This window comes from Amblyraja radiata, chromosome 5, assembly GCF_010909765.2.
Source record: "Amblyraja radiata isolate CabotCenter1 chromosome 5, sAmbRad1.1.pri, whole genome shotgun sequence".
In the NCBI taxonomy this organism is placed as follows: Eukaryota; Metazoa; Chordata; class Chondrichthyes; order Rajiformes; family Rajidae; genus Amblyraja; species Amblyraja radiata.
The window spans coordinates 95,623,011-95,646,586 of NC_045960.1; the positions used below are offsets into that span (position 1 = coordinate 95,623,011).

At 46.0% G+C, this 23,576-nt stretch overlaps 1 protein-coding gene across 1 annotated transcript in view; it reads right to left on the bottom strand.

Annotated features, from left to right (window-relative positions):
- Positions 1-23,576, bottom strand: part of LOC116973618 (dystonin-like) — a 523,324-nt gene that overhangs the window by 267,991 nt on the left and 231,757 nt on the right. The window contains 5 exon segments of the mRNA XM_033021855.1: positions 5,975-6,102; positions 10,271-10,366; positions 11,677-11,796; positions 11,930-12,036; positions 13,555-13,667. Coding sequence (XP_032877746.1) covers positions 5,975-6,102; positions 10,271-10,366; positions 11,677-11,796; positions 11,930-12,036; positions 13,555-13,667 — 564 coding nt within the window.

Below are 23,576 nucleotides of genomic sequence, written 5' to 3' on the forward strand. Positions count from 1 at the left end.
CAAAACCACAAAGCAAACTCTTGTTTCACCAAAAAACAACTTAATACTCCCTTTCAGTGATGAAGGTTGGTTTTAATATCCTCCCACAAAAGCAATCCTGAGACACCTGGATGGACCAGTTGACGTGGAAATCAAATAGCCAACTGTTTACTGGTTAAAGTTTCACACAATCTTTTTGAGGTTTGAATCTGGTCCTTTCTGCAGCTTTCTTGGTACATCGGTGACTGAATATCATAGAGTCTTGGAGCAATGCATCATGAAAATCAGCCCTTCAGCGCACTCTACATTTATATTCACTAATCTTACGTTCATCTTGTTTTATTCTCACCACGTCCCCGATCATTCCTTTCAGGTTACACCGCTTAATTACACACTACAGCCCCCAAACTAACTACCAACCTGCACATCTTTGGGATGCGGGAGGAAGTCAGGAGCACCCGGAGAGCACCCATGTGGTGACAGGGAGAACGTGCTAATTTCACGCGGACAACACCGGGGATCAAAACGGAAGCTGGGATGCTGGGGCTACAAGGCAGCATTTCTACTGGCTACACCACTGTACCACTAACATTTCCTCAATACTAGATTTAACTAATGCACTCCCTTCATCAATTAGGCCACGCCAATCGCATCACCAAAAGTTCTCCAATTCCTTAACTTATACATTTAAAACTTCTTCCCTTCTCTGCATAAGTAGTGAATTTGCACAGGACTACAGTTCAAGAGGAGGACCAGCTTTCGAATGCCTCACCTGAGAGGTAGGCTTCACGGAGCCCAGGAATATGCACCACATACACACCCAGGTGTGCGTACCCAAAGGATCAGGATCCAAGCCAGGCACAGTGGCTGCTGATCTCTCCCTGCGGTCACAGAGGCTCAGGCTAATTGCACTAGTGACCAGCAGCGACTAAAGGGCCTGTCCCACTTTGCGATATTATGGGCGACGACAGCAGTCAGGTGACAGACGCCCGATGTCGCTTCAAAAGCGACAGGATGTTACTCTGCGTCACCAGGCGTCACCAATTACCATGCGTCACCATGGGACAGGGCGTGCGTCACCATAGGACAGCATGCGACAGGATACGGCAGCATAGGACAGCGCCTGTAACGTCACAGCCGTCAAGCAGCGTCAATGTACATCCACCCGTGACACGATATGGCAAGATACGACAGGTTACGTCATCTGGGGCGCGTGACTTCATTTTATTAACCAGCTTCCCTATAAAAGGGGACGCGCCGCGACGCATCTTGACATACGATGGTGTACGGGTGACGCGTGGTGGTGCACGGTGACACAAAATAAATTAGCATAGGCAATGACCGTGCGTCACCATGCGTCGCCCATACGTCATCGTGTGAAAGGGCGCATGACAAGACACGCAGATGTCGCGCGAGGATTTTGAACATTCCAAAATCCTGGGGCGGCAGAGAGACACCGCGCGTCACTACATGCATGTCACTACAATTATAGAAGGACTGGTCAAGCTAGATGAAGGAAAAATGTCGCCGAAAATGTCGCCCAAGTGGGACAGGCCCTTTATGCACAACACTGCAGAGTTCCTTCGTCTCGCTTGGTCAGTGGAACACACGGTGATATGGTTACCCTGGCAGGTTGCACTATGGCCTGGTTCAGCAACTTCAATGCAACAAGAATGCAAGAGGCTGCACAGTGGTGGACGCACCATGGTCCACCATTTGAGTATATGAGTGAACAGGTCCTGCTGCAGTTGTACAAGACCCTGGTGAGACTACATCTGGAGTATTGTGTGCAGTTTTGGTCTCCTAATTTGAGGAGGGACATCCTTGCTGTTGAGGTAGTGCAGCGTAGGTTCACGAGGTTATTCATTGGGATGGCGGGACTGTCATATGATGAAAAATTTGAAACTGGCTTGTATTCACTGGAATTTAGAAGGATGAGGGGATCTTATATAATGTATAAAATTATAAAAGGACTGAGCAAGCTAGATGCAGGAAAATGTTCCCTATGATGGGGGAGTCCAGAACCAGGGGCACAGCCCTCCCCAAAATCGGAAACATCTACATGCTGCCTCATAAGGTGACTTCAGTATCAAGGATTTCCAACATCCAGACCATGCCATCTTCTCACCGCTACCATTGGGCAGGAGACAGAGAAGTCTCAAGTACCACACCACCAGGTTCAGAAACACCTATTTGCCTACAACTATCAGACTCTTGAACCAACCTATACAACACTAACCCTACTTCATCAACGAAAAGCTACAGACTAGCTCTTGCACGACCATGGTCTTGTTTTTCTTTCTAATCGTGTTTTGGCTTAATGTCTTTTTTTTTTGCAGTCTTTTTCTCTCTTGCAGAATGTAATGTATAAATTGATGTACACATGATAGAAACATAGAAACATAAAATTAGGTGCAGGAGTAGGCCATTCGGCCCTTCGAGCCTGCACCGCCATTCAATATGATCATGGCTGATCATCCAACTCAGTATCCCGTACCTGCCTTCTCTCCATACCCTCTGATCCCCTTAGCCACAAGGGCCACATCTAACTCCCTCTTAAATATAGCCAATGAACTGGCCTCGACTACCCTCTGTGGCAGAGAGTTCCAGAGATTCACCACTCTCTGTGTGAAAAAAGTTCTTCTCATCTCGGTTTTAAAGGATTTCCCCCTTATCCTTAAGCTGTGACCCCTTGTCCTGGACTTCCCCAACATCGGGAGCAATCTTCCTGCATCTAGCCTGTCCAACCCCTTAAGAATTTTGTAAGTTTCTATAAGATCCCCTCTCAATCTCCTAAATTCTAGAGAGTATAAACCAAGTCTATCCAGTCTTTCTTCATAAGACAGTCCTGACATCCCAGGAATCAGTCTGGTGAACCTTCTCTGCACTCCCTCTATGGCAATAATGTCCTTCCTCAGATTTGGAGACCAAAACTGTACGCAATACTCCAGGTGTGGTCTCACCAAGACCCTGTACAACTGCAGTAGAACCTCCCTGCTCCTATACTCAAATCCTTTTGCTATGAAAGCTAACATACCATTCGCTTTCTTCACTGCCTGCTGCACCTGCATGCCCACTTTCAATGACTGGTGTACCATGACACCCAGGTCTCGCTGCATCTCCCCTTTTCCTAGTCGGCCACCATTTAGATAATAGTCTGCTTTCCTGTTTTTGCCACCAAAATGGATAACCTCACATTTATCCACATTATACTGCATCTGCCAAACATTTGCCCACTCACCCAGCCTATCCAAGTCACCTTGCAGTCTCCTAGCATCCTCCTCACAGCTAACACTGCCCCCCAGCTTAGTGTCATCCGCAAACTTGGAGATATTGCCTTCAATTCCCTCATCCAGATCATTAATATATATTGTAAATAGCTGGGGTCCCAGCACTGAGCCTTGCGGTACCCCACTAGTCACTGCCTGCCATTGTGAAAAGGACCCGTTTACTCCTACTCTATGTAAGTAGCGCCTCAGTGGTAGAATTTACATCTCGCAGTCAGCAGACTTGTTGATTGAAATTCACTCTCAGATACATGCAGGTGAAGCCAGCTGGCATCATGGTGCAGTCTAGAGGGAGTGCTACACTCCCACAGGCAGTGGCCCAATGAGCTTGCCATCGATTTCACTGGTTGTCAAGTGGGTGAGAGTTGGGATAATCAGAGAATCATTGAAAATTCATGGCACAAGTAGCCCATCATGTCTGCGCCATTTGAAAGAAAGTCACCCTGCCTAAACTAACCTTCCAGCACTAGTTCACAGCACTGCAGGTCACAGATCTTCAAGTGCACAAACAAGTACTCAGTGTATTGAGACTATCTGCTTCCACCATGCTTTGAGGCAGAGTTTCTGTCCCCCACTACTCTCTGGGTGAAAATATTTTTCCTGGTTTCCCCTCTAAACCATCAAGCTTCAAAATCTATGGCCCTGTTTTCCCGAACCCTCTGCTAAAGGAAATATATATATTTCTTACTTACTCTGTCTAGATCACTCTTAATTTAAACTTCCCCTCAGCCTCCTCCGTTCGAAAGAAAACAATGTGAGCTTACAGCAGTTAATATAGCTTAAATAAAATAGCTAAAATAGTTCTTCCTCACAGCTAAAATGTTACAGTCCTTGCAGCTCCATATTAATTTCCTCTGAAAGTTCTTCAGTGCAATAACACCTTTCCTGTAATGTGGTGACCAGAACTATGCACAGTGCTCAACCTGGGAACTAACCAGTATTTTGAATCATTCCAGCATAATCACCTGGACCTCATATTCCCTCCCTCAGTGAGGAGAGGATAACACCTGTGTGTTGTTTAACCACTTTATTGACTTATCCTGTTGGCTCTGTGGCTTTCAAATCTGCAAGTAATTCTTTGCTTTGGAAATAGGCTTGGTTGTGAGCCAATATGTGAAAAGCTGTGGCAGATAATTAAAAGCAACTAAATCACACTAAAATTTAAAGCCTAATGTCTGGCACTAAATTCACTACAATTCTTTCTGCACACACGTAGATTTCTGCGTGCATTTCCCACCATGAGTTTCGGCCTACCCAGCAATTTATAATCTCCAATGTGAAACTCAAATTATTTTCCTGGCTTCGGTTCAAAAAGAGAACAAACCCTTCCTTATTGTATGATAAAGTCATTAATGTTGGAAAGAGTACAAGGGTTTTAAGCACAATATCAAGGATAAGTTACTTATTTAATAGTAGCAAAGAAATAGTTACATATGGAGCTAGAAAGCAACACATGGAGTTTATTGTGGAGATTATGAACTAGAACTCATTGTGTAGGAAGGAACTGCAGATGCTGGTTTAAAGTGAAGATAGACACAAAATGCAGGAGTAACTCAGCGGGACAGGCAGCATCTCTGGAGAGAAGGAATGGGCAACATTTTGGGTCGAGACCTTTCTTCAGTCTGTGTAAGAAGGGAAAAGTTTAAAGGAGATGTGCGGGGCAAGTATTTTTTATCACAGAGAGTGGTGGGGGGTCTGGAACACATTGTAAAAGGTGAAAGTGGAGACAGATACGATAGTGGCGTTTGAGGTTTTTAGACAGGCACATGGAATTTCAAGGAATAGAGGAATATGGATCATGTACATGCAGATGCTTTCAGTTTGTATTGTATACATTTGTATAAATATAAAATTGTATTTTGCTCCACAATGTTTGTGTCGAACATGTTGCCAAGTTAAACTGATCTCATCTGCCTGCTCCTGTGCTGCACTGTTCAATGTTCTAAGTCACCAGTTATCACTTCCTAATATCCAGTCATTGTTGCTATTGTCATGTTACAACCTGAACATCAAGAATTGATTCTAAGGGATGAGAAATAAATCTGTAACAGCATTTGATGAAGAAGATGAAATTGCACCATTACTGCACCATAGGTCCCCTCAATACTGGTCCCAGCACCTGTGGTGCATGCTCCTGCATGGGAATCAGATTTAATGTATTGGACAATCATTGCCCAGATAGGGGAAGTAAACACAGAATGTAGGAATTGCTCAGCAGGTCAGGAAGCAAACACGACGGAAACAGCTCATGTGTCAGGCCAACAACATTTCTTCACAACGGGGAATAGTTAGAATTAAACAGTTCTGATAACCTCAAGCATTGACCACCTTTCTTGATCCCACAGATGCTGTCTCATCAGTTATTTCCAGCATTTTCTGTTTTAATTTCCAGTTCCACAGTATTTTAGAGACTCAAGCAACTGCAATGTTATAATCTTGAGCAAAACACAAAGAACTCAGTGGGTCAGGCAGCATCCACGGAGGGAATGGACAGACAACGTTTCGGGTTGGCACCCTTCTTCAGACTGATGCAAGATGCTGAGGCATCTCCAACTAAAGAGGGTACCCAACCCAAAACGTCGCCTGCCCATTTCTTCCACCTTTCCTGCTGAGTTTCGCAAGCACTTTGTGTTTTCCACAGTATTTATGTTTGAACGGTTATAAGGAAACTACTTCATAAAATCACACCAATCTTAATTGTCACAAACCTTTCCACCTCTGGGCGCAAACTCTTTTCTCTTTCTAACATTGCGATGATTAACTTCCCCCATTCCTTCTCCACGTCATTTGGGTGATAGCCTTGAGGAAGTTTTATCCGACCAAATTCAATCCACGCCTGGAAAACAATAAGAGATCCATAGAATCGTAGAGCCATACAACATGGATTCAGGCCTTTCTGACCATGGACCCATTTACCAGCCCCATTCACATCAATTCCCTTAAATTCTGTGATTTACTTATACCGTCACACATGCCCATCAACACCCCCGAATCTCATGAAACCCATCTGTACCATGCATTGTCTTTCCGCTGACTGGTTAGCTCACGACAAAAGCTTTTCACTGCACCTCGGTACACGTGACAATGAGCTTAACTGTACCAGGGGTGATTTACAGTGGCCGATTAACCAACCAACCCACACATCTTTGGAATGTTGGAGGAATCTCACGCACACAGACGATACTTGTGTGGTCCGGTGGCTGAGGCGGCGTTCCGACGGCGGCGACCTGAATCCGATGCTCGTCCGCGGGCCAGTGGACGACATCGTCGGGAGCTCGCAGGTTACAGGCTGGTGACCTGTTTTTACGGAGCTCCCGCGGCAATAGCTGCGTCCGCTGGACTGGAGGGCGGCAGCTTCGACCACCCCCGGGCCACGGAGTTTGAACCGGTCCGCTCGCGGAGCTCGGTTGAACCGCGGGACTGACTACCATCGCCCAGTGGGGTAACAACATATTGCCTCAGCGCAGAGGGAGAACGAGGAGGGAAGAGACAGTGACTTTAAGACTTTGCCTCCATCACAGTGAGGAGGTGCCTGGTGAACTCACTGTGGTGGATGTTAATTTGTGTTTATTGTGCGTTTTGTTATTTATTATTATATGTATGACTGCAGGCAACGAAATTTCGTTCAGACCGAAAGGTCTGAATGACAAATAAAGGAATCTAATCTAATCTAACCTCGCATGGTCCACAAACACCGCTGCGCTGGTCAAGAAGGCACAGCAACGACTGTTCTTCCTGAGGACATTAAAAAAGACTGGTCTGCCCCAACAGCTGCTGACAACGTTCTACCGCTGCACCACAGAGAGCATACTAACGTATGGCATCTCTGTGTGGTATCTCAGCTGCACGGAGACGGAGAGGAGAGCTCTTCAGCGCGTCGTCAACAGAGCGCAGCGGATCATCGGGACAGAGCTACCAGCCTTGGAGGGCATCTACCACACACGGTGCCTCAGGAAGGCCCTCAGCATCCATAAGGACTCATCACACCCCTGTCACGGTCTGTTTCAACTACTTCCCTCCGGCAGACGTTACAAGGCCTTCTACGCCCGAACCTCCAGACTCAGGAACAGTTTTATCCCAAGAGCTATAGCGGCTCTGAACCGGCCCTAATGAGTGCCCACCCCCTTTGGACAGTCTCCCTCAGATGGTCACGTCAATCAATTCAGCTTGCTTATTTATGTATTGTATTTATTTACCTTTCTTGTACATCAGTGGAGCTGCATACTAAATCTCGTTGCACTGACGTGCAATGACAATAAAAGATATTATTATTATTAATCTAATGGATTGGACGTCACCAGCTTTGACGCCGTGCCACCTCAAAGTCGGGTGAGGATGACATACGGATCTCTTATTTTCTTCACAAGTTTCCAAAACAGACCAAACCCGAGGAATGAATGCATAGTTCTGGGCCCAGGTTTGTTTGCCTCATTGACGTCAAGTAAAGACCTGGTTAATTTTAAATAGTTCAATGGAAGATAACAACTGACATGCAAGAATTAATGTCCGGAGGGAGGGCAGTGCAGTTGGTTTGGAGGGTGTTGGCAATTATTTACTCCAATCATTTTTAAAAGGTGGAGAAAGTCTTACAAACATTTTTTTTAAATGAGGAAAGGAGAATAATACGGGGATACAAAGAATAGACTTAATATAACACAAAAAATATGGGTCAATATGAACTCAACTCCGTTTGACTTTCTTTACTAGTTCTGAATGCTCCACCTCAAGCTATTATCTACAAAGTGGACGGAAATGATAAAGACATTATTTAAAAGACACAGAGAAATAATAGCCCATTCAAAAACATCAATCAAAGTGAAAATCTATGCTGAAATAGGACCCACAGAATGCTTCTTTCCAAATCTGCTCTCTTTATCTCTCTGATCTGTGAACTCACCGTTCCCAGGTTTCGTGTTTGAACATGGTGCCAATCAGATATAATGTACTCAAAGTTGAAACTTTTACAACTTCAGTTTTGAATGCACAAAGGAAGATCCAGAAATAGCAAACATTTTCCTAGATTAAAATCCTAGGTCCCCACCCGACTGTGATGTGGCATTAGTTCCTCCATGCACAGTGCAGCAGTAGAAGGTGTCAGTTCACCAGCACGTTCCCAAAAGCAGCTGGGCTGTTATTATGTATAGCCTCCGTGAATGTTGGATGAATTTTTGTTGCACAGTTCCTTTACAGTATATATTTATTAATTGAATATAGTTTATTTTGAAATTTAAAAAAAAGTTATTACTACCTCTCCTTGTCGCCATAAACGGAGACGATAAAACTGGCCAAGCTCACTCCTTTAAAAGATCGACACAGCACAGCAAACTGGCAAAGAAGAGAATCAAGTCCTGGCTCTGAATAAAGTTATCCAGTTCTGTCCCGTACTGCAACTTAAACAGAGTGGGATAAAGAGAGGCCTCGTATCCATACGGAGAGACAGGAGAGTTTGTGGAAAACAACCACAGTGGAGACAAGGGCCAGAAATGGGACTAATTAAATATGCCATCTTGGTCAGCATGGACAAGGTGTGCCACAGTGCTTGATTCTGTGCTGTGCAGCTCCAGGACTCTATAACTGGTGGCAACAGATCATCTTCTCAATTACGAATGTCACATGACCTGGGGCTGATAGAGAGACACTTCGTGACTCGAAATAATTTATTTTAAAAGCAGTGACAGTCGACAGATAGTGTCCAGAATGAGATGGTCTACTTTGCTCCAATTACTGAGCTCAATACAATCCTTAACTAACTAACTCCCGTGGTTTATGGCAACACAATGGAAACGCTGGTGAAGCAGCTGCCCGCCAACCCCAGGACCAGGACTGGACGTTCACCTCCTGTGGAGTTTGCCAGGTTTCCCTGTGACCGTGGGTGATCCACTTTCCTCCCATATCCTAAAGACAGATTCGTAGGTTATTTGGCCTCCATAAATTACCCTTAGTTTGTAGGTAAATAGTAGAGTTTAATTTTAGTTTAGAGATACAGCACGGAAACAGGCCCTTTGCCCCACTGAGTCCACGCCGACCAGCGATCGCCCATTCACACCAGTTCTACTCTATCCCACTTTCCTCATTCACTCCCTACCCACTGGGGGACAACTTAAAGAAGCCAATTAACCTACAAACCCACACGTCTTTAGGAAGTGGGAGGAAACTGGAGCACCCGGAGGAAACCCACTGTGGAGAAAATGCAAACTCCACACAGACAGCACCCGAGGACAGGATCAAACACGGACCCTGACTGTGAGCTCTCCCAGCCGCACCACTGTGCCATCCTGTGATCTGATGGGAATATTGAGAGGATAAAATGTATAAATGGGCGCTTGAATGTCAGCACTGAGCCGACGATCCTGTTTCCGTGCTGGTTCTCAGCCACCCTCATTTGTGAGCAACCTCCTGAGCAACCTCCGCGGCAGTGTACTTAACAGAACTACAATAACCAAAGTGGTCGTACAATTCACACGTTTCAAAATGAGTTACAAATTTCCCCAACTGTGCAACAAACAAAGTGCTGGAGGAACTCAGCTGGTTAGACAGCATCAGTGGAGGGAAATTGACACATAATGTTTCAGAAGCCTGAAGAGACTGCAGATGCTGGAATGTTGAGTAAAACCTAAAGCAATGGTGGGTCAGACAGCACTGGGGAGGGAATTGTCAGGTGACCTTTTGGGTCAGGACCCTTCTCCAGTGTAGAGGTGGGATGGGATGGATGCAGAATAATTGAGACAAAATTACACATTTCATGTCTATTGTTCTGCATCCTTTCCATCCCTCCTCTTCTCTGCAACTTAAATCAAGTCCAACTTCCAACTCTTCCTAGTTCTGATGAAATCTCCCAGCTTGATTGATTCTGTTTCGCCACAGATTTCCCCAGCTACATTATTCACACCATTCTCTGCCTTATTTCAAGATTACAACCGCTGGGAACCATTACCCATCTTTCAGTCTTGCAACAGTGAAAGCACTTTGGCCATGCAAGCATGTGACAGGTGAGGTGCACCTACCTCTAACAATTTATATAGCTGCTTGATTTTAACTTTGTCCATCTCTTTCGGTGGGATTTCTGTGTCTTTGAACTGCATGTACTGGTTATAAAGTGCCTATAAAAGGAGAGGGTTGATAATTAAGATATTGCTATAAAAGGAACTGCCACAAATGAGGGAATGAAGTCAAGTTATTTCACATATCCATCATTCGCAGTATTTCGCTTAAATTTCATAGAATTATTCTTCCACACTTGAACTGAAATTAAATTAGAATTGGATCATCGTGTGCAGTTCTGACCGTCTCATTGCAGGAAAGATGTGAAGGCTTTTGAGAGGATACAGAAGAGGTTTACCAGAGTGCTGCCTGTATTAAAGGGTATTTGTTTAGAGAGAGGTTGGACAAACTCAAATTGCTTTCTCAGGTGAGTCAGACGCTGACGGGAGATCTGATAGCGACATATAAAAATATGAGGGGCATAGATGTGGTAGAGAGCCAGAACCTTTTTCCCCTAGAGTGGAAATCTTAAAGACTAAAGGGCACAGTGTTAAGGTGAGAGGGGTAAACCTTAAAGGAGATGTGCCGGGCATGTTTTTATTTAAACACAGAGAGTGGTGGGTAGCAAAGATTATAGAGCAGAGCAAGATAGACCACTCCTCCGAAATCCAATGGACTGACGTGTTGTACGTAACGGAACGTCACGGCCGCCATTTGTTTATGCCAAACGCCACATCTTTGGTAGAGGGGACGGACTCCACAGTTATACAATCTGCTCTTACATCAGGTCGCAGGGGAAAGCAAAGATACTAGAGGCTTCTCTAGTATCTTTGGGGGACGAGGACGTTTCCTCCACTCCTGAGTTGATCCAGGACTGATTCTCGGTCCCCCCGATACCAGATGAAGGCGGCCGGCGGGAGAGCCTCAAGCGTCTGCCCGCGGTCGGCGCTCCTGAGGCAGCGGGCAATGCTCCTCTAGTATCTTCGGTGTAATCCGTTCCAAAGATTGATCCGCTCTATCATCTTTGGTGTAATCAGTGTTGTAGGGAACAGTGTTTTATATAGTATCGATCACTTCACATATTTAGTTCATATTATTGTAAATTTTATTGCAGCTCAATAAAATGGCGTCATGCCATACCCATGTCATACTACGCTTTTTTCCCAGAGTTGCGCATCTTGCTCTGCTCTATAATCTTTGGTGGGTAGCTGGCACACACTGCTGGTAGTGGTGGAAGAGGAAGATGTGATTGTGGCATTTAAGAGACTTTGAGATTGGCACATGGATATGCAGGGAAAGGAAGGATATGGAGCATGTTCAGGTAAAGGAGACTGGTTTAACTTGGCATCATGTTCAGCACGGACATTGTGGGCTGAAGGGCCTGTTCCTGTGCTGCACCATTCTATGTTCTATGTTCTAAACATCTCACCTTAAGTTCTGCAGGATTGTTCGAGTAGCTCCGATCTGACATAACTGTCACATGATGCTTGATCCATTGGATGAGGTAGTTCACCATGTTCTGGTATTCTATCCATTTGACATCTACGTCCTAGCAGAAGCCCAAAACAAGTTTGAACAAGGGTTATTCCGTTTCAAGAATCCATTAGACAACCTCAAATGCAAAAGGTGAAGAGTAAAATGGGTCAGCAGTCAATGAATGGTGATATACTGCAGGGTCTTACATTTGCACTGATGCCTTCTCCACCCTCTGGAACCTTGGGAAAGACGTCATACAACGACGACACATAAGTGATCACAGATTTCTCATCGGGGGATGCGACATTAACGTCTGAGGAAATGAGGGAAGCATCAGTGGTTAAGCATCATGTACAGTTGAACAAACAGAAATTACAACAGAAAACGGACATGACTCCATGAAATTCTACAGGTAATAAGGTGCAGTATATATTTCTGATTGTTGAAAGGCAATCAAAACAGCTAATGATCAATTTCATTCGAGGGGCACAATTACAATCCAAATGACCAACCTCATCAAGGACGTCTAACCTCCTACCCTTCAAATTCAAAGCCATTATCATCACTGATTCCCCCCCCCCCCCCCCCCCCCCCCCCCCCCCCCCCCCATCACTCCATATATTGCAGATACGAGAGCGTGTAAGAGTGTGGGCATTCTTTCACATCCTGACATCCCAAAGCCTTTCCACCATCTCCATCTGCCAAACTGGCTCCAGCATCAACAAAACCCCAGAACCTAGATAGAAATAGAAACATAGAAAATGGGTGCAGGAGCCAGCAATAACCCGTCCCCAATCAATAACCCGTGCCTGCCTTCTCCCCATATCCCTTGATTCCACTAGCCTCTAGAGTCCTATCTAACTCAATATCACAGGATAAAATATGCCTCTTGACTCATATTCACCAGGTCTGAAATTTGGAACAAGATATCAAATCATGATTAACGGCGTTAACGAAAATGGTGATTTGACTGCATAGATCAGCAATACAAACTAATACTTAATCACAAACCCCACCATCACTGTAACCATACACCCCCTCCATCACCAGTGCACAGTGGTATGGCTACTCTTATGCTACTCGGGCAATATCTCCCAAAGTTGTGATCTCAACCAACAAGAAGAACAAGAGATGAAGGCACGTGGGGACAGCAGTACCTGCAGGTTCCCTCTCCGCACACCACTCTGGTCTGGAAAAGTATCACTAGCCCTCAGTGTCTTAGGGTCAAAAATCCTGAAGCACCTTCCTCCACCAGCACTGCAGGACCATCTTCAGCGGGATGACAACTGAAGCTTATGAAGCCAAGTCACCATCATCTTCTCAAGGACATTCATCCAGTTACTGAAAATATTCCCATACACTTTGAACCCTGCTTTGTTTCCCTTCAAGATTTCCTTTACAAAGTTATCCTCAATCTCGATCCTCCATCCTTTCAGCGAGTCATAACACATAGTATAAAAGACAAATGTCCCTCATCTACTTGTAGATTATTTTAATCAACTTGAATCTGAATGGCCAGCTCTTGACTCTTCTCCCTGTGGAAATACTTTTTTCTTTATTTTCATTTATCATAATTTATCATTACTTTAGTGCCTCTATTAATATTCCCTTTAACTTTCTCTGCTCCGAATGCAATGTGCAGATAAAACACACGTTTTCCTGGGAGTAGATTATTGCTGAAGTATTAAACTGATTCCACAAATTAAAAACCAGAGGCTATTAAATAACCAACATGTTTTCATCTGGTCATGGTGGGACTGAGCAGGTCAAGGTGTATAATTTGCGACATTGAAATGACCAGAGATAATATTGACTCAGTGACGAAGCTTACCTTCAGCGTCCAACAGTCTGGTGACACCAAGCTTCTCAGCTACACCAAAGGCTTGTTCCAAGTTGTTCATGCTGTTTTGAATTGCTACTTGACGCATATCTACCAGGTCCGGCCTGAAAATTTGGAACAAGATGTCAAATCCCGATTAGAGAGCTTTCGGAAAATAGTGATTTGACTGTATAAACCCGCCATCCAAATAAATGCTTGATCGCCAGCCCGACCAATGTAACCATTCACCCCCTCCATCACCAGTGCACAGTGGTACATCTACTTTGTTTGACCCTCTTAGACGACTCGGGCAATATCTTCCAAAGCTGCGACCACAACTACCAAGAAGAAGGAAACATGTAGGCACACGGGCACACCACTACCACCACATCCTGAGGAAAGACATTCTTGTCATAGAGGGAGTACAGAGAAGGTTCACCAGACTGATTCCTGGGATGTCAGGACTTTCATATGAAGAAAGACTGGATAGACTCGGCTTGTACTCGCTAGAATTTAGAAGATTGAGGGGGGATCTTATAGAAACGCACAAAATTCTTAAGGGGTTGGACAGGCTAGATGCAGGAAGATTGTTCCCGATGTTGGGGAAGTCCAGAACAAGGGGTCACAGTTTAAGGATAAGGGGGAAATCTTTTAGGACCGAGATAAGAAAAAATGTTTCACACAGAGAGTGGTGAATCTCTGGAATTCTCTGCCACAGAAGGTAGTTGAGGCCAGTTCATTGGCTATATTTAAGAGGGAGTTAGATGTGGCCCTTGTGGCTAAAGGGATCAGGGGGAATGGAGAGAAGGCAGGTACAGGATACTGAGTTGGATGATCAGCCATGATCATATTGAATGGCGGTGCAGGCTCGAAGGGCCGAATGGCCTACTTCTGCACCTATTTTCTATGTTTCTATCCCTCCGTACAGAGACTGTACAGCCCATACAGAGACTCTTCACTTTCCTTCTTCACATCCAAGGAAGATTGAGTTACCCTTGGAGGCTCAACAGTGCAGCTTCTTGGGAATAACAGTCATATTAGGGCTCATTCATATAATGGTCTTAGATTCTCTGTTAGAGATTTGCCACACACTTGAAGCTCAAAATTCATGTTGAGAAGTTCTTCAGCACACCAACCAAAATCTAGAACACATCCAGAAAACTACCGATTAAAAGTTAAAACATTGGGAAGTGATAGATTCATGCTGAACGGGAATGTTAAGGCATTGAATTGGATGGAGACTCTATTATCTCAATGAGTGACTGCCCAGACACAATAGGGTGGATGACATGCTCCCACTGCTGGTTTACTCAACCACAATCAGTACAGACAACAGTACAGCTGGAATTAGGTGAGGCAAACAACAAAGCAGCAAAAGACTGTTGTCTTCAGATGTGTAAGAAGGAACTGCAGATGCTGGTTTAAACTGAAGATCGACACAAAATGCTGGAGGAACTCAATGGGATAGGCAGAATCTCTGGAGAGAAGATTCAGATTCAGATTCAGATTCAGAAAACTTTATTGTCTGTCGTAACAGAAAATCTTCTTTGACGTGGCTCAACATACAACCAGGACAATGTACTGATAAGCAGTCATACAACACAGATTTCTGCGAGCACACACAGTGTGTATAGATCTTAAAAGCAAGTATAAAGATTAGAAACTGTAAAGATAGACAAGATAAAAGTTGTGGATACGTGTAAAGTGACAGTGCGTCAGGGTTAATTTGTCCCTTGTTCATTTTTTATTTAAGCTGTTTATGGCAATGGGTATGAATGATTTTTGTGGATGTTTTTCTTGGATAGGGGGACTTTATATCGGCGGCCTGATGGCTGAAGTTGGAAGGACTTGTGCAGGGGGTGGGTGGGATCCTGTGTAATGAGGTTGGCTTTCCTTTTAACTGCCTGGGTGTGGAGTACTGATAATTGATTTTGAGTTTTACCGGTTATTTTGCTTGCTTGATTGATGATCCGGGAAAGCTTTGATTTGTCTTTGACAGAGGTGAGGGTGAACCAGGATGTGATGTTAAAGGTGAGTACAGATTCTATAAGTGATTTATAGACAGCTGTTAAAATGTCCTGTCTGACATCAAAGCTCCTGAGTTTCCTCAGCAGGAACAGGCGTTGCTGTGCCTTCTTGTACACAGAGTCTGTGTGCTGGGAGAAGGACAGGCGGGTGTCAATCTCTGTGCCCAGGTATCTAAAGGCCTCTACCTGCTCAACTGTCTGCCCATTCAGCCTCAGAGGTTCAAAGTGAGGTTGGGGGGAAGATGTTCGCCTCCCCCCACAACACAGCTCCTTGGTCTTGGAGATGTTAAGCTCCAGAGAAGGAATGCGTGACGTTTCTGGTCGAGACTGAAGAAAGGTCTCGAACCGAAACGTCACCCATTCCTTCTCTCCTGAGATGCTGCCTATCCCGCTGAGTTACTCCAGCATTTTGTGTCTATAGTTGGCTTCAGACGTTGTGGCAACAGTGATGAGTTGTGAAGACATTACGAAGGCAATGTTAAACAAATAGCAGGCAGCAAGGGGAATGACCAGGTAATCTCCAACTGATGGTGGTTAAGTGATGTCTGGGAGACCTGCCCTCTTCTTCATTGGAAGAAGCGGCAATGGATCTTCCTTTCTACTAAGACATTGGATGAGGCTTTGGTTTAATGTCCATTCTAGAAGACAGCACCTCTGGCAAAGCAGGACAACTGCTTTAGTGCAGAGGAGCAACAGCTCAAAAGATTTGCTCATGTTCTTTGGTGGAACTTGAACTCAGGAATGGAGGGGTATAGATAAGGTATTGGCATCAAGTTTGGCACAAGTGAGGTACTGGAGGACAGGAGAGTAGCTAATGTTGTTCCTTTGTTCAAGAGGGGAAGTAGAGAGAATCCAGAGCATTGTAGGCTGGTGAACCTCACGGCAGTAACAGGGAAGCACCCGGAGAGGATGTTTCAGGACAGGATTTTATCTAATTTGGAAGAGAATGGGTTAATTAGGGACACTCAGTATAGATTTGTACAGGGCAAGTTGTGCCTTAGAAACTTGAATGAGTTTTTTTGAGGAGGTGACGAAGGTGATCGATAAGGATAGGGCAGTAAATGGTGTCTACATGGATTTTAGTATGGCATTTGACAAAGTCCTCCACGTTAGGCTGATCCAGAAGATTACTTGTTGTTACTTGTTGTATGGATTCACAACTGGCTGACAGATATAAGACAGAGTTGTGGTGGAAGGGTAACACTCAGCTTGGAGAGAGGAAATTGGCAGGAGGTGGGGGATTGAGTGAAGGGGAGTCCCAGTGGGACACGGGGAGGAAAGGGGGGGGGGGGGGGAGCAGGTGTTTGGTAGGGGCAAAAGGAAACGTGTGGGGCAAGACCTTTACACAGAGGGTGGTGGGTGCCTGGACCAGGTGGTTGAGGCAGATACGATAGAGGCAGTTAAGACACTTTTGGATGGGTACTTGGATATGCAAGGAATGGAGGGATATGGATTACATGCAGGCAGATAAGAGTCGGTCTTGGCATCTTGTTCGGCACAGATATTGTCGGCTGTTCTTGTGCTGTATGTTCATGTTCTAAGTTGCTGACAGGTGACTGTGGAGCTGAGTACCAACCATCCACACTGACTGCAACACCGTAATCACTAGGCTCTCTTCATTAGCAGCAGCATTCGCAAAGACAAGCAATTCCAAAACACTAAGCAGCAAGATGACAAGTTGCTGGAAACTGGGAAGATTCAGAGAATTTTCCAGAATTGATTAAACAGATTTGTCTCCTTAAATGTATTTTCCAAGTTCATATGAAGAGTGATTATTAATGTAGCCCAGATGCAATTTGCATTGTACATCTGCTAACATTCTCCTTGTCATTACTTCACAGCCTGTCTAGTTATTATTACTGATGTCTTGCAAAGTGTCTCATCAAGGGAAAGTCTCCACAGACATCATTCTCTGCAATGCAAGGAGAGTAAGGAGTGAGGGCTGTGGAGAGGAGCGGGGAGCAAGGGGTGTAAAGACGATGTGTGGAGACGAGAGTGACAGGGAGAGAGCGAGGGGGGGAACAGAGCGGGGGGGGGGGGCAGAGCGGGGGGGGAACAGAGCGGGGAGGAACAGAGCGAGGGGGGGAGCAGAGCGGGGGGGAACAGAGCGAGGGGGGGGGCAGAGCGGGGGGGAACAGAGCGGGGGGGGAGCAGAGCGAGGGGGAACAGAGCGGGGGGAACAGAGCGAGGGGGGCAACAGAGCGGGGGGGAACAGAGCGGGGGGCAACAGAGCGGGGGGCAACAGAGCGGGGGGGAACAGAGCGGGGGGGAACAGAGCGGGGGGGAACAGAGCGGGGGGAACAGAGCGGGGGGAACAGAGCGGGGGGAACAGAGCGGGGGGGAACAGAGCGGGGGGGAACAGAGCGGGGGGGAACAGAGCGGGGAGGAACAGAGCGAGGGGGGGAACAGAGCGGGGGGAGCAGAGCGAGGGGGGGAACAGAGCGGGGAGGAACAGAGCGAGGGGGGGAACAGAGAGGGGGGAGCAGAGCGAGGGGGGGGAACAGAGCGGGGGGAGCAGAGCGGGGGGGAACAGAGCGGGGAGGAACAGAGCGAGGGGGGGAACAGAGCGGGGGGGGAGCAGAGCGAGGGGGGGAGCAGAGCAAGCGAGGGGGAACAGAGCGAGGGGGGGAGCAGAGCGGGGGGGAGCAGAGCGGGGGGGGAGCAGAGCGGGGGGGGAGCAGAGCGGGGGGAACAGAGCGGGGGGGGAGCAGAGCGGGGGGAACAGAGCGGGGGGGAGCAGAGCGGGGGGGGAGCAGAGCGGGGGGGGAGCAGAGCGGGGGGGGAGCAGAGCGAGGGGGGGAGAGAGCGACGGGGGACAGAGCGAGCGGGGGAGCAGAGCGGGGGGGGAGCAGAGCGGGGGGAACAGAGCGGGGGGGGAGCAGAGCGGGGGGGGAGCAGAGCGGGGGGAACAGAGCGGGGGGGGGGCAGAGCGAGGGGGGGAGAGAGCGAGGGGGGGAGCAGAGCAAGCGAGGGGGAACAGAGCGGGGGGGGGAGCAGAGCGGGGGGGGGCAGAGCGGGGGGGGAGCAGAGCGGGGGGGGAGCAGAGCGAGGGTGGAAGAGAGCGACGGGGGACAGAGCGAGGGGGGAGCAGAGCGGGGGGGAACAGAGCGAGGGGGGGAGCAGAGCGAGGGGGGGGAGCAGAGCGGGGGGGGGGAACAGAGCGAGGGGGAGCAGAGCGGGGGGGAACAGAGCGAGGGGGAGCAGAGCGAGGGGGAAACATGGAATGAGAAAAGGAAAGAGCAAAGTGGTATGGATAAAGGGAATTATTGAGAATGAGATGAGGAGGGCTTCGATAGATGGCGGTGAGGAGACAGAGTGGTGGAACAACAGGGAACAAGTGAGTTATCAAGAACCATCCTACACTCAGGTCATTTAGAAGTATTTTATATGCAAGGACTTAGTCCTGGACTATAGTTGCTTGCTGGTATAGGTGTACAGTGGGTGCAGTTGCTGGATTCAGAAAATATTGGAAATTATGTTCACCTGAAAGATCAGACCATAAGGAGGCCACAGTTTAACATCTTGACCAAAGGTAACCACTGGCACAGCACGGTCTCTTTCATTCGGAGACTCCGAGAGACAACTGCACCTGCACCCTGTCCTCCAATAAAGTTTAACATGAGACAAAACTACTCTTCCACAGATGAAGCTACCAGATCAGTTTGACTTCACCACCTGTGTCTCAATGTAGTTGGCTAATGTTAATTCTGTTTCAGAAAATAAACTTCAGAAAATAAATTTGCTCTCTTGACCAACTTTATAAATCCCTCCCCCAGATTGATTTGTTTGACTCTTAACTGTTATCTGAAGTAGCCTGATGAAGACGACTGCTTGAGAAAATGCCAGATCAAAATTGGATGGTGTGGGAGGGAACTGCAGATGCTGGTTGATACCAAAGATAGACACAAAATGCTGGAGTATCTCAGCAGGTCTAAAGAAGGGGCTAGACCCGAAATGTCACTCATTCCTTCTATCCAGAGATGCCGTCGGTCCCGCTGAGTTACTCCAGCATTTTGTGTCTATCTTCAAAGGCATCTCTGGAGCCTTGGTCCAAGCAAGAACTAGGTACTGGAGTACCATATTAAGACTAGATTTATAAATAACATGCAATCCAAAGCTATTCCACTTGCCAATCACCTCAAATAACTGTAGATCACCCAAAGAGCACAACAGCTCACCATGACCAAATTGATAGTAATAGTAACTACATGTGCGGTGAACATTTTCACCAAGGATAGCTTCAAGGGATTTTATATTCTGAATAACATGTACCTCCTTGCTTAATTTTGAATCTGCCTCAACAGGCAAAGACGGAGTCAAACACATCTCAAATAAATATTTGCCCGCTCAATCCGACCATGCTGTGACAGGTTCAGGCATAAGGCAACAAAGTAATCTAAGGCAATAAGGCAACGAGCCTCCGCCCTGCAGTTGAAAACCTCTGTTACAACATTATTCAAGTTATGTTGCCAATTATATTTAGTAAGTGGGATATGTTTATATATTTACCACAAGCTACTTACAGAAGATGGATGATATACATTAGTTTTACTGCACAAGGACATAGGACCAGGAGCCGGCATCATACATCTCATACATCAGATCTGCCCCACCATTAAATATGATATGGTTGATCTACCCTTGGCCTCTGCTGCTCCTTTGTGCCAGATCTGGAATAGATCGGGTAGACGCACAGAGTCTCTTGCCCAGAGCGGGGGAATCGAGAACCAGAGGACAGAGGTTTTAGGTGAGGGGGGGGGAAAAGATTTAATAAGAACCTGAGACATAACTTTTTCATACAAAGGGTGGTGGGTGTATAGAACGAGCTGCCGAAGGAGATAGTTGAGGCAGATACTATTGCAACATTTAAGAAATATTCAGACAGGTACATGGATAGGATAGGTTTCGAGAGATATGGGCCAAACGCAGGCAGGTGGGACTAGTGTACATGGGACATGTTGGCCGGTGTGAGCCAAAGAGCCTGTTCCAAACGGTAGGACTCTATGATTCTATACCCAATCTTGTGCGGTCACAAGGAGAGTATGCAAGCTCCACACAGTCAGCACTGGAGGTCAGGATTGGACCCAGGGTTGGAATCTAGAAAGGCACCTTCCTCTAGTTTAAATACTTCTAATGAGCTGGCTTCCTTAACTCTCTGTGGAATGGAACCCCAGAGGAAAAAAATGATAGTCTTCAATCTTAAACGACTGGCTCCCTCTCTCAATACGACATCCCTTCATTCCAGTTTCTCCCACAGGACCATCTACTCCAGGACCTTCGATCTTTCAATAAGATCATTCCCCATTCTTATAAACTCCAAAGAATACAGACCTAGCCTGTTTGACCTGCCTTGATGGGACAATTCTCTCATGCCAAGGGTTAGCTTCTCCTTTAGACAGCCTTCAAACCTATATCTTTTCTGAGGTAAGGGGACTGTGCAAAGTATTCCAAGTATAGCCTCACCAACTCCCTGCACAACTGCACCAAAATCCCCTAATTCTAATCTCAATTCACTTTGCAATAAAGGTGAATATGAAAGAATTTGCAATAAGTACACGTTTGACATTTTCAGAAATCCTACAGATGAGGAGCCAGTCACATGAAGCACATCTTGCTTCAGTAAAAAGCAGCAACCAATTTGTGTACTGTAAGATAGATACAAAAAGCTGGAGTAACTCAGCGGGACAGGCAGCATCTCTAGAGAGAAGGAATGGGTGACATTTCGTGTACTGTCAGGTCCGATAAAAAGCAGTAAGATAAATAATCAGAAAGTGGGAAATGTTTTGTTTGAGAGATGATTGAAGGCAGCAGGGAAAGATGGTCTCCTCTTCTTCGGGTAATTCATTGGCATGCGTTACATAGAAACATGGAAAATAGGTGCAGGAGTAGGCCATTCGGCCCTTCGAGCCTGCACCGCCATTCAATGTGATCATGGCTGATCATCCAACTCAGTATCCTGTACCTGCCTTCTCTCCATACCCCCTGATCCCTTTAGCCACAAGGGCCACATCTAACTCCCTCTTAAATATAGCCAATGAACTGGCCTCAACTACATTCTGTGGCAGAGAATTCCAGAGATTCACCACTCTCTGTGTAAAAAATGTTTTTCTCATCTCAGTCCTAAAAGATTTCCCCTTTATCCTTAAACTGTGACCCCTTGTTCTAGACTTCCCCAACATCGGGAACAATCTTCCTGCATCTAGCCTGTCTAACTCCTTAAGAATTTTGTAAGTTTCTATAAGATCCCCCCTCGATCTTCTAAATTCTAGTGAGTACAAGCCGAGTCTATCCAGTCTTTCTTCATATGAAAGTCCTGACATCCCAGGAATCAGTCTGGTGAACCTTCTCTGTACTCCCTCTATGGCAAGAATGTCCTTCCTCAGATTAGGAGACCAAAACTGTACGCAATACTCCAGGTGTGGTCTCACCAAGACCCTGTACAACTGCAGTAGAACCTCCCTGCTCCGATACTCAAATCCTTTTGCTATGAATGCTAACATACCATTCGCTTTCTTCACTGCCTGCTGCACCTGCATGTCTACTTTCAATGACTGGTGTACCATGACACCCAGGTCTCATTGCATCTCTCCTTTTCCTAATCGGCCACCATTCAGGTAATAGTCTACTTTCCTGTTTTTGTCACCAAAGTGGATAACCTCACATTAATCCACATTATACTGCATCTGCCATGCATTTGCCCACTCACCCAGCCTAACCAAGTCACCTTGCAGCCTCCTAGCATTCTCCTCACAGCTAACACTGCCCCCCCCCAGCTTTGTGTCATCCGCTAACTTGGAGATGTTGCATTCAATTCTCTCGTCTAAATCATTAATATATATTGTAAATAGCTGGGGTCCCAGCGCTGAGCCTTGCGGTACCCCACTAGTCACTGCCTGCCATTCTGAAAAGGACCCGTTAACTCCTACATCTCATAAGGCAAGGAATGGAATTGCTACGATACACTTGTGTAAGGAAATCACCAATGAAATGCACAACAACAGAACATTCAGAAGACCTGATACAGAATGGCAACTTCCATTCCGTGATTGTCCCAGAGAATCACAAACCAGACAAAAGCGTGACAGAGAGCAAGGCAATACTGGGGATGGACACAAAGTGCTGGAGTAGCCCAGCGGGTCAGGCAGCATCTCTGTGAAAAGGAATAGGTGATGTTTTGGGTCAGAACCCTATTCCTTTTCTCCAGAGATGTTGCCGGACCCCCTGACCTGACCAGCATTTTTTGTCTATCTTCGGTATAAACCAGCATCAACAGTTCCTTCCTACACAAGACAATACAGGGGTTCGTCAGATTACTGAAGACCTTATTAACGGATATCCAACTTTACACATTTTCCCCTGTAAATTTTTTTATAATTTTTCAAGGTATGAAAAATTTGCAGAAACAGAAATCCAAACATCTACATATAGTTTGGAATAGGGGTAGCAGTTAGTTCATTCAAAAAACAATAAGTCTTCAAATAAAAACCTGTTAACAAGTAATCTTCCTAAAGTAACCAAACGGAAACCAATGTATGTTACAAACACTGGAGCAACTTAAGGCACTTAAAAGATGTGCTTTGGAAATTGATAAGGCAATCTCAGCTATTGACTCATGTAGAACACGTTGTCAAACAAAGTATCCATTCAAGCTTTAAGACAGGGGTCGGCAACCTTGTTCTGCATAGGGGCCAGGACACATGTCTGTGAGTGGGTGGCGGGCCACATCTATCACGTGTACTTATACACGTGATAGATGTGTACTTATAGAAACTTACATCTTATAGAAACTTACAAAATTCTTAAGGGGTTGGACAGGCTAGATGCAGGAAGATTATTCCCGATGTTGGGGAAGTCCAGAACAAGGGGTCACAGTTTAAGGATAAGAGGGAAGTCTTTTAGGACCGAGATGAGAAAATCATTTTTCACACAGAGAGTGGTGAATCTCTGGAATTCACTGCCACAGAAGGTATTGAGGCCAGTTCATTGGCTATATTTAAGAGGGAGTTA